A 12,170-nucleotide genomic window follows, 5' to 3' on the forward strand; every position below is an offset into this window, starting at 1 on the left:
GCGATGCGCTGTCACATCACATGTCACTTCTTTCACTCAAAGGCTTCAATGCCAATGCATACTGGCTGTCAGCCGAGTCGAATCAAGATTCTAGCTGCCTTCAATCAAGCATGCGCTTTTACAAGAAAAAGTTTTTGATACATACAGTGTAATTTCTTAATAGTGATTATACAAAATAAATTAAATGCACGGTATCAAACACAAAAAGGTTATAACACAGTAACAAAAGTGCTTACAAAGATTCGCAATGTCTACACGAAGAGCTAGAATAAAAGCCGTAGCTTCGCTACCGGTGAGGCGAAAAAATGCGGATAGCAAATTTAAAGATGAAAAGCCTGTTAAAAGTCCAAAAACACCACGACCACAGGCTTTACTAGATGAACCTGCTAAAATAAAAACTCCCGCGAATAAAATTGCTTCGCCTGTGCAACCGCCGCAAGAACAATCTAAAACAGATACTCCAAAACATGCAGAGCCCATTCTATCACCGCCTCCTCAAAGCTTACCAACGCCAGATGTTATAAGAACTCCAAAACGCAGTGAAAAAGTGCCTGTTATCACCTCAATATCACGACAGTGTTCAAACACGTTTGCCTCACCATTGCGATGGACCAGCCCTGCTAGAAAAGCTGTGCCATCACCAGTCAGGAACTCTCCGCAACCCAGAATATCTTCAATAATTACCGAGGTCACATTCGAGAGACTTGATTCTCCAAACTGTGTTCAAAGCAATCCGGATGCTACCGAAAAACAAAATAATGTGGTTCCTAATGCAATGGAAAAAGTGGTTCATAAGAATGTTATACAGAAGCTTGAAACTACAGAAGGTATGGATGAATCTAAAATTACAAGTATCATTATGTCATATATATGTATCTTCGATAAACTAAATTCAAATTCAGTGATAAGTTGTCAATAGGCTTGTGCCTGCTTAGTCACTACAGAGAGTGCTCCACTCTCAGTCAATTGGTCAAACAAAGTAGTTCGGTCTTTTAGTTGTTGAGAGGTTTTTAGTTGTAAGGCTCATGATTGAATTTTTAGTCATTTTTTTTAAAACAATTTTTTTTGCTCATTACTAAACAGCTATAGTTCAAAACTAGAGCATGCAATGTCAGTCTCGGGAAAGGTTTCAAATTTCCCGGGATTGGGTCAGGACCAGTTCCGAGAATTCCCGGGAATTCGGGAAATTTCGGGAAAATTAATAAAGTTAACATTTTGATTGAAAATATTATAACCAAATGATTAGTTAATATTTCTATTAGTTTTTAAACTAAATCATACTTAACGGTTGATATTTCGACTAAAATATACCTATCTATAATGTCAATATTCAAATTCAGACGTTTTCTAAGAATCAACTAACTAAGTACCTAACTAATACGGCTCAGCAACCCAAAGAGGGTCTTGGCCTCCGAAACGAAAGCACGCCACTTTTCCCGATCCTGCGCCGTTTCCTGCCAATTATCGGCTTAAAGCTGACGCAGATCTGCTTCCACACTGTCTCCCCAGTGGTACTTGGGCCGACCTACCGGGCGGCCACTAGTCGGTCTTCCCAGGTATGCCCTCTTGGTAGCCCGATCCTCTCCTATTCTTAATAGGTGACCGAACCAGCGAAGTCTGTGGAATTTCGTTTCGCCGATGATATTGGGTCCAGCCACTAACTCCTCGATTTCGGGGTTCTCCCGTATCCTCCACGTGCCGTTGTCTCTTTTGATAGGTCCCAGGATCATGCGAGAGATCTTTCTTTCCGCTACCAGGAGCTGACTTTCCTCTTTTTGTGTTAGTGTTCAGGCCTCGCACCCATACATAAGGATTGGTATTTCTGCTGAGAAGCCTGGACATCAACACTTTATGGAGGACTGCGCTGCATCGCATGGCGTTTTAAATGCGAATATTGATCTCCTCCTACCCCCAACATGGAGACTTCCGCGCTGAACTCATGTATTTTTGTAGCGCTTCTTGTATTCAGTTTTTGATTGGTTAATCCTGTGACCTATCCTAGGGGCCTCTCGCTCGAAGACACTGGCTGCCTGTACTACTTCATCGCGGCTTTCCGCTAATAGAGCCAGGTCGTCCGCGTACCCTATCACTTCGTGCTTGCCGCTCAATTCCAGCCTTATGTCCAACGTTAACACTTTTCGGACAACATGTTCAAGGGCTAAGTTGAAGAGCATGGGTGATAAGGCATCTCCCTGCTTTAGACCGGTCATCACCTTGAATTCCTCGGTCAGCTCACCGCCTACCCTGACACGCATCCTACACTCTTTTGTTGCTGTACTACTAGTTTTCTAGGGATATTAAAATTTACAAGAATGGCATACGGAGCGTCCCTATCTATGCTGTCATAGGCCTTAGTGAAGTCCAAAAACAAAGAGTGAACGCTTTGGGCGTACTCCCACTTCTTCATAATCTCTTTGAGCAAGAAAATCTGGTCCGTCGTGCTGCGGTTTCTGCGGAAACCACATTGGTAATCCCCAAGGATTCTTTCAGAATATGGTTCCAGCCTCTTGAGCAGTACGTTGGACAAAACTTTGTACGCTGTAGTGAGTAAAGCGACTCCTCGATAGTTTGAGCATCTCTTTTTCGAGCCTTTTTTGTGAATTGGACAGATCACACTGACGGTAAATAACTGATCGCATCTAAACTCTGTCACTTAAACTGGATCTTAATCTGTTACAAATGTAACCAGTCGAAGAAAACGTACTCATATACCATTGCTCTGTTGAACAAAGTATTGTTTTAGGAAAAAATATATATAATATATATATATGTATATTATATATATTTTTTCCTAAAACAATACTTTGTTGTTATATGTATATATATATATATATATATATATATATATATATATGTACAACATAATTTTGGCTTGTAGCCAATTCGCAATTAGACATAAATCGATATAACATAACATTTATAAATTTCCCGAAATTTCGATATTTTCCCGGGAATTTTGTCTCCAGTTCCGATACTGGCTGAAAGTGCCCGTTCCCGGGAATTCTCGAGAAAAATCAGTCTCGGGAATTCCCGGGAGCATGCCCTATTCAAAACCCATGATTGATCACCACACAGCGGCACACACATAAATGATTAGGTAGGTAGTGTTCATTATAAGTAAACTAAATATTGCACCAAAAACATGGAATATAACTATTTGCATGTAGGATATCAATTAGTATGTATAAGTAATTTTCTATAAATCATGTATTTCCAGATTACAACCCACCTAGCATTCCCGAGAGCATCACAGACGAAACAGGCATGGATGGTATCATTCCGCTGCAACCAACCCGCAGTGCACCCAAACCTCTAGATTTGCTGAAGAATGAGATCATATCAGAAAATGCTCAAGTGCTGTTTGATCCGATAGTTCCTCTACCATCTCCAAGCAAAGTGCGTCCTAAGCTTCGACCTGCGCCTAGACTCGCACCACATAGGAGGAATAGTATACAGGTATGTAAAATTAAAATTCAAAATCAATGTAAACTCCATATAACGTCACTCGATATACGTCGCCCTATAACAACGAAATTTGTCGGCTATAGTTGTTTTTCCTCTCTCTCAGATTATGATGATGCATTCCTGTTATCTCTCATTAGGGACATAGGGCTCGCAGAAGAATCCTCCATTTGTCACGATCTTGAGCGGCTAGGTACTTCCAGCTCTTTCCAGCCGAGTCCAGTTGAGCCAGCCTCTTTCTCAACTGATCGCCTCCACGTACTACAAGGCCTCCCCAACCGCCTACTGCCGGCTGCATGCCAGCGGAGACCCTGCTTGGCCAGATGGCTGTCCGGCCTAAGGAGTACGTGTCCGATCCAGCGCCATTTCTCTCTATATAACGAAAACTCTCTATATAACATCAAAAAACGTCTGGTCCCTTGGGTGTCGTTATATGTTTACACTGGTCCCTTGAATGTTGTTGTATAGAGTTTACACTGTATTAAACTTTCAATGCATGAACTTAAAATCAGGGTTACTGCCTGCCATAACTGCCAAGATAGAGATTGTGCTAATTTTAAAGTAGTTCTCTAGCTAACAATTAACAATTACCTCCAATTTCTGAGTGATGATACTGAGTCTTGTACAACAGGGTTTGTCCTATCCCAAAGCGGAATGGGATTTCTCAATATGATAAATTTCTTCACAGTTGTACACATAGATGTAATGTACTTTAGACACTAGCTAGACTATAATTGTTTTAGGGTAGTGCGAGTGAGTCTGAGGACGAGAGTAGACGAGCGCTGCTCAACAGCGGCGCGCCGATGACGGTGCCGACACGGCAACGACACGACTCCCACACTTCGCATAGTACCCTGCATTCCTTACCTAATAGGTAAGTCATCCTAATATCAGTAATCTATTTAGACTTTTCTGAGAATTCTTAAACACCCTTTGGTATAATACTGTTTAGCTAAACCTTTAAATTTTTAGACACAAATCTTGTGGTACCTATGCTTTCATTGCTGGATCACAAGGAATTATTTCAAAATTCTTATAAGTACCAAACTACATAATAGTCTGCACCAATTGTAGGTATCTCTGTTTGGCCCTATGGTTGACTGGTAGAGAATGCAATTTCGCATTAAGTCCGCCATTTGTACATTATTGTATATATTTTATGCAATAAAGTTTTAATAAATAAATAATATTATGTATTTAATAGTTGTAATTTTAAATCGCGGCCTAAGTTACTTAACCTTATACATAACTATTATATAATCTGTGCTTATACCTTAGTATAAGGTTAAGTAACTTAGGTTAATAATTTACTTACCATAATTTACTCTAGTGGAATAACCTTACCTTTGCCTACTAGACATCTGTTTATTTGAAAAGTCCTTTCATTCGATTATTCCGCAACTCCATACAATGCCATTGCATCACATAACAAACACTATGGCTAAACATAAAGATGGTTTACAGCTGTTTGTATTGTTCCAGGGAGGTCAGCCGCGTTCGGAACGATTCTGTGTGCTCAGGTGTGAGCCAGCTCACAGCGCCGCCGCCCGCATCGCCGCTTAAAGAGCGCCATGTTACTAAGTAAGGGCTAAAGAGTTTGTACCGTTGTCCACTGTGATGTGATGATTAGTAAACTTTACCTACTGCAATGAATAAGGGGGAGTCCTATGTTCAGCAGAGGACGTCTTATGGCTGAGATGATGATGATGACTGCAATGACAAAGATCCTGTTAATACCTAAGGTCGCCTCCATAAACTCGCGAACTAAATTGACATGAGTTTGACAAATAAAATGATACCAGGAATAGCAAAGAAAAAATAGTCACGGGTATATGTCGATAAAATGATATCGATAAGTAAAATATTGCACTTACTACCCATGTCATAATTATAAAGGGGTCACAAACGATATCGATTAATATGAATTTGACGAGAAAAGTGGTTAATTCGATTGTAAGATTGTGTCGTTACCAATCAAATCAGGAGGTGCGGATGAGAAACTGACAAATTTCAGTGTCATGTTAGTGTGCAACAACTTGCCGTTCTTTATTTCAAGAGCTCGGTTGTCGCCATAAATCTAAAATTGGTGATTTAATTTTATACATGTGGCCGGTAGATGAGATTGATCCATAATTATTTATACTTGGTCAAGCAGATCTTGTCAGTAGAAAAAGGCGGCAAATTTGAAAAATGAAGGCGCGAAGGGATATCGTCTCAAAGTAAATTTGAATTTCGCGCCTTTGTCTACTGACAAGATTTGCTTGACCATCTATAAATCTTGACCTAATTGTCAACTTAAACGTCCAGTTTAGGAACTGGTCTTCACAATCGAAGCCATAGGGATACCGAGGCGATTTAATTTTTGCGTCCACACCACTCGAATTAAAAGAGAAATTAATCACATTATACGAAATATTTCCCCGTCTGGGCCGGCCTTTTTTGTATTTTGAGCCAAAATCACTTTTTCTATGTTATCACCTACAACTTAATTGTTACTCTAGCTGTAAGTTTTCCTAACAAATAAAACAAAATAAATATAATAAAATATGTATTTAATTACAATATGTTTATTCAATATCCTTGTCTCTATTAGGTACTATAAAATTGCACAATTTTGGAAATACCGACATTCACTAATTCAAACTTTTTTTAAAATATCGATATGAACAACACTGGCCAAACTGTGGTATCATTTGTGCACATTGACCTGTCAATTTAGTTCGCGAGTTTCTGGAGGCAACTGTACATCAATTATAAGGCATTCTTAAAATGATTAACAATTTACTGTATCGTATAATATATTTTTTTGTTATATAGCCGTAATGTTATGGGTGAATGTGACGGCAATACTGAATAACTTTTAATGAATGTGAATGTTTTCTATATTTTCCGTGATTTCTAGGTTGGAATCATATTTGCTAAGTTGTAAGTTGTTCAGTGTGACTTTTAGCTGTATCCACCTCCCAGAGTATTAGCGGAAGCAGTTATAAAGTTGACCCAAAAAATTTTTATTAAGCTATGAGCTTCATCACATATGTTCCTTGAGTAATTCTAAGCATTTCAAGCCTGGGAGCCAATAAGAAATGTGTGTCTACTCGGATTTGTAATGGATTCAAACTTTCAACCCCTTTTTAACCCTGTTAGGGGATGAATTTTACAAAACGCTGAAATTACTTTTCCTGTCTTTTAATAATATCCCCAAATACAAAGATTCAAGTCCCGCGTTCGAAATTTTTTTTGATATCCATACAAACTTTCAACTCCTTTTTCACCACCTTAGGGGATGAATTTTCAAAAACGCTGAAATTAGTTTTCTTGTATTTTAATAATATATCGTTTTACGAAGTTTCAAATTCCTAGCTTAAAATAAAACTTGAACCCCATACAAACTTTCATCCCCTTTTTAACCCCCTTAGGGGTTGAATTTCTCAAAATCGCTTCTTATCTCTTGTACACTTTATAAATGTAATCTAGTGTGCAAATTTCAACTTTCTATCTTTTGTAGTTTCGGCTCCGCGTAGCAAAAATCTCCAACCAAATTTTTCACCTTTTTACGTTTTTCTTGTAAAATTACTATGAAATTGAAAAAACAAATATCAGCAATGAATTCTACGTCTTTGGTTTATACGAAAATGATACCAAACTTGCCCTAGTACCCACCAGGATCAGAGTAGATTTTTTTTAAAGATGACGGATGGCGGCCGTCTTTGTACCCCACCCTCCCCCCCACTTCACGCTAGAAATGCTTAGAATTACTCAAATATCAGATGTGATGAAGCTCATAGCTTAATAAAATTTTTTTGGGTCATGTATGGCAGCGTTACATAACTGACTCCAGTATATGGCTAGATATATCAAAATTACCAGATAATAATTGACCAAATTTTTACCCCCTTATTCATAAACGTTTACTAAAGTTGAGAAGCCGATAATAATCGTTTGTCCCTTTCCGACGTATTGGTATGTTGGAAAGGGACAAACGATTATTATCAGTTTGTCAATTTTAGTAAACGTTTATGAATAAGGGGGTTAATCGTTAACATTCAACTTGAATTAATGTATTTGGCTTGATAGATGCCGTCGTCAAGAGATGTCGCGCCGCATCGCCGCGATGCGCAGACGGCGGGACCCGGTGAAGCGAGACGCGCTCACCATGTACGACCTCATATTCTACAACCCCACCACCAACCCCATTGTGTAAGTATTTACCCTTGGGCACAGAATAAATAATAGTACTAGGTATAGAAGATTCACTCTCTAACAAAACGCGTCTGTTACGATTAGGACAGATATGACCGCTAGGTGGCGACAGCGCCAAGCGCGGCTCATAAGCCGCCATAGCTAGCCACCAAAATTGGTGTGAGACGGATGTACTTGTAGCTATCTGTAGCAAAGCGACGAAATCGCGGAGTGAGCCACGCCTGTCTTGGGTTTAGTACCGGGTACCCTTCGTTCAATATTATAAAATCCAGCTGTTACACAATAAGAATTACGTTACAATTCGGATCTCACAAAATTCTAAACATGTGTAATGTGCAAAAAATAATATTCACTTGATTAAAATTAAATAAGTATCTTGATCTCTTCTTAGACCGATATGTAGGTTGCTTCAATCCCAAGTATTAGTCGATTCGGAAGTACTATGAGTACATTTTTAAAACTAAGTGGATCTTGTACCAGCTTGGCTTTTGGCCCATTTAATTATTATGACATTGTATAATGTTGTCTATTTAAATGGATATAAACATGCCTACATATTGTTAGATGGAGAAGATTGTGAGAGAGAAGGTGATTCAGAAGGGAGGTCACGACCCTCATCACTGAGGATTACGACACAAGGAGGGAGGAAACATATTGTTAAATGCTCATTAGAAAAAATGCAAATTCTTACAGCCCAGACCAAGATGAGCTGAAAGCCAAAGAGGCCAACCAGAAGGACGAAGAAGAGAGGAAGAAAGCGCCCGTCGAAGAAGATCCGGATGATCCAGACGACCCGCCAGCAGACGCCGCGCCAGTACCACAGATCAAACTGGGACCTAACGGGGAGATCATGTTGGATGAACAGAGCTTGGTGAGTACAGACATGTTTCAACAAGCGCCTGTAGATGGTCCGGATGATCCGGACGACCCACTGCCGGACGCTACTCCCGTCCTGTAGAATAAACTGAGACTGTGCCCTAATGGGGAGATCATATTGGATGATCAGAGTTGGTGAGACTAGAACGACCAATGGCGATATCCTCTAACTCATGTTAGTTTGGGGTGGGTAGAAGTAATTAGTTTAGTATTACTGCCAATGCAAACATCCTTTCATACTCGAATTGCTATTATAGGACCCGGATAGAAAGTTTGGAAATGCTACTCTAACAGATGAAGTAGTCAGATTTGCCCTTTAACAGATGGTGTTGGTTTAGTAGTTAGCCAACTGGAAAACACAGCCTGAAATTTTATTGAAAATTGTGATACTTATTTCAATAAAATTGCTCGGTCTTTCTACAGATTTCTATCTGCGTCTAAATTCCGTCGAATTTCTAACTCGAAACCATTTTATCCCTTTGAATCCCACGATTATCGTGCGCGTCATTATGAACCTTGTCGAATTGCACGAAGGTTCATATTGGGCTGTATCCGCGCGCGTCAGTTGATGTTTATTATATATTGACGTTATACCTATTAACTTCTATTTTCACTCGCAGGTTATCAAACAAACCGACAGCAACCGCAAGCTATCATCATCAGTGGTCCGCGAGGGCGCGTGGGGCGGCGGCGGCGGGCGCTACTCGCGCTCGGCGCGCACGGCGGACTGGAGCGAGGCCGAGACCGTACGCTTTTATCGAGCGCTCGCTGCTGTTGGGACAGACTTCACGCTCATGGCGCCGCTGTTTCCTGACAGGAATAGGAGAGATCTTAAGATAAAAGTGAGTAATCTTGGATAAATCTATCAGTACCGTTAGTTAGTTATACTGGGCATTTTCCGCAAATCGACAACCATTGTGCCTATTTTGCGTAAAAACGAGGTTGCACTACTCTAGCCACCCCAGCTACTCCATAAAACCTAGCAGTGTCTTCAGGTTGCTATCTGCCTCCTTCAGTGTGCGTGGAGTCCCTAGGTATTGGTTCCTGTATACTTCTATCTGTTTACAGTGTAGGAGGATATGTTTTGTTGTTTCTTCTATACTATCAGTACCGTCTTTACCATTAGGGCACACGGGGCCCGTGCCCAGAGCCCTCATCCCCAGGGCCCCAGCATAGTTTTTAGACGGCCCTGGAGGTCATAGAGCGGTGTGAGTAAACGTATTATAACCCCCTCAATATACCCTAAAGGCAAATCAGTTTTATAAGTTTAAACCATTTCTTTCAGTTCAAAAAAGAAGAAAGACTGAACGGCGCGCAGGTAGACAAAGCGTTGCGCTCGCAAACAGCCTGGGACGCCGTAGGCCTCGAAGACGTATTCTCACGGGAACGCGAGGCCGCCGCGCGCCGTGCCGAGGCCGAGAGAGAACAACTGCAAGCGGCGAGGAGAGCGCAGCGGGAGCGAACAAGGGCCTTGCAACACATGCGCGTCAGGAACAGTGAGTGTATAGTCTAATGTACCGGGACTTGCGTGTCAGAGAAACAGCCGGTTTCTAATCTCAAGAATTGATGCGTACTTGTTTTTTAACCGACTTCCAAATCTCAAAAGGAGGAGGTTATCAATTCGGTTGTATGTTTTTTTTGTTTGTTACTCCATATCTCCATCATTACTGGACCGATTTTGTAATTTTTTTTATTGTATGTATATGCATACAAATTGGTCCCGTTTTTGTCAAAATCCAGTTCTGATGATGGAATGCATGAGGAATCGACGGAACTCCTCAAATATTAAAGGCATACATATAGTGATTTTTGTGTATTTATCAATAAATCAAAGCATATACATTCAAAGTGACATTTGATGAAGTGGAACTGCTGATGATGATCAGAACGGAACTCTTCAACGACGCGTAGTTCACGTTTGGCGATTTGTCCTCTTCATTATGTTTGTTGAGCAAGTTAAGCTCTAGCAAAGCAGATCCGTGATTGGTCTACCGTACCGAAGGATAGTTATAGTAGTTTGTATTAGTACAATCTGTTTTTGGTTTAATCAAAAAACTACCTACTAACCCTAATTTATTCTTCCAGGTCGTGGAGCAAAAGCTCTAGAAATAGTTCCGGAACCCGCACCTCGCGAGCTCACCACCGCCGACGACTTTATCCAGCACGCGCTCGCCTCAAAACCGCGCAGAAAACGCAAAACTCCCGACCCGACCGCCACCCCCAACCAGGACAGTCAGTTAAAAAACACCCCGACAATGCCACCTCTCACCAACGTCGCCAAAGACCCGCCAACATCACAAGTACCTCCAAACATCGAGGCGGGCTCATTAGTGGTCCTAACAGTGAACGATCCAAAATCACCCACAAAGAAGATGCTACAGACTTATATCTCCCGTGGCGCGGGCCAGTTAACTCCAGTAGCCTTACCGCCTAATCTACTTAATTCTGTCATGGGCTATGTGAAGAAAGGTACGCCTAGAAGCAACGTGTCGTCGGCTTCGTCACCCCTGTTGTCACCTGCTAGTGTAGCCAGTGCGGATAGTAGAACCAGTGCTAGTAATGTAACTAGTGTTATACAAGTGAATCCGAGCCCTTATAAGAGACAGAGACACAGTTCGTATACTATTACGCAGCTTTAGTATTAAGTTTTAATTTGTTTGCTTTTAACTATTTATAACATTTTGTGTACACGGAATCGTGATCATGTTTTAACTTTAAATATTACCTACCGAATAGTGCCGAATGCAAGGAATATTATCATGCAATTTGATTTTATTGCTAATGTTCATTTTACCATTTTTATTTGGTCCTAGCTAGGAAAGACATGAGATCTTTTTGTATAATATGAAACAGATACCTACATGACAGGAGATAATTCATATCTGTACTTGCAGCCAGCAACAGAAGTGTTCAAATCATTTAAACACCTTGTTCTTTTTTTTAAATAGCTCAATAATTTATTTAGAAATGCAACATTTATATAATTCTTAAAAATATGTATTATTTTTAAATTAAGCCCAACAAAGAGATTTGGACGACTTAACCTTTTGAACGCCACAGACGGCAATTGACGTCAACGCAACATCGTGACAACGGCGCCAAAGACGGCATTTGACGCCGATCGTTTTTTGATGAAAATGTACTGAAAAACATCCCACTTTTAGGTTGGCATTCTTTATTCACAAAACTAAATTTTACCCCCGTGGCGTCAGTGGCACGGCAAAAGGATGCGCCGTTTGACGTAAGGGTTAAGATGATGATCCATCATTCGACGCGCCAGGTACAGTCAGCTGCGGCGAAAAGGTAAACGTCGAAGTTTGTATGCAAAATGCTCGAATTGACTGCTGACTGATTTTTGCTTGATTGATTGCTGACTGTACATAACAGTAGTTATGCTGTGTGGCGCAGTACTGCAGACTCCAGGACGTCGCATAATGATAATTTTACCCAATAATCTAGGAATTATATAGCTTCAATGTATGATAAAACTGATGATGATGTAAATATTACATAATGTAAGTTATGCATTTCATAATGGCAACTGTTGATAGTGTCAGATAGTGTTAACTATTATTATATGTGTAAAACGTTTACCTGTTATTGTATCTTTTTTAAGTACATAAATTATTGAT

The 12,170-nt window shown here is 40.4% G+C and overlaps 1 protein-coding gene across 1 annotated transcript; it reads left to right on the plus strand.

Moving 5' to 3' along the window:
• Nucleotides 1–70: 70 nt before the first annotated feature.
• On the plus strand, nucleotides 71–12,094 carry LOC134671977 (uncharacterized). The gene is made up of 9 exons (XM_063529873.1): nucleotides 71–827; nucleotides 3,218–3,456; nucleotides 4,206–4,336; nucleotides 4,945–5,043; nucleotides 7,537–7,659; nucleotides 8,356–8,533; nucleotides 9,159–9,380; nucleotides 9,824–10,034; nucleotides 10,624–12,094. Exons 1-9 carry the CDS (start codon nucleotides 248–250, stop codon nucleotides 11,175–11,177), a joined length of 2,337 nt encoding a protein of 778 aa, XP_063385943.1. The 5' UTR covers nucleotides 71–247; the 3' UTR covers nucleotides 11,178–12,094.
• Nucleotides 12,095–12,170: the final 76 nt, after the last annotated feature.

Source organism: Cydia fagiglandana, chromosome 16 (assembly GCF_963556715.1).
Source record: "Cydia fagiglandana chromosome 16, ilCydFagi1.1, whole genome shotgun sequence".
Lineage (NCBI taxonomy): Eukaryota > Metazoa > Arthropoda > Insecta > Lepidoptera > Tortricidae > Cydia > Cydia fagiglandana.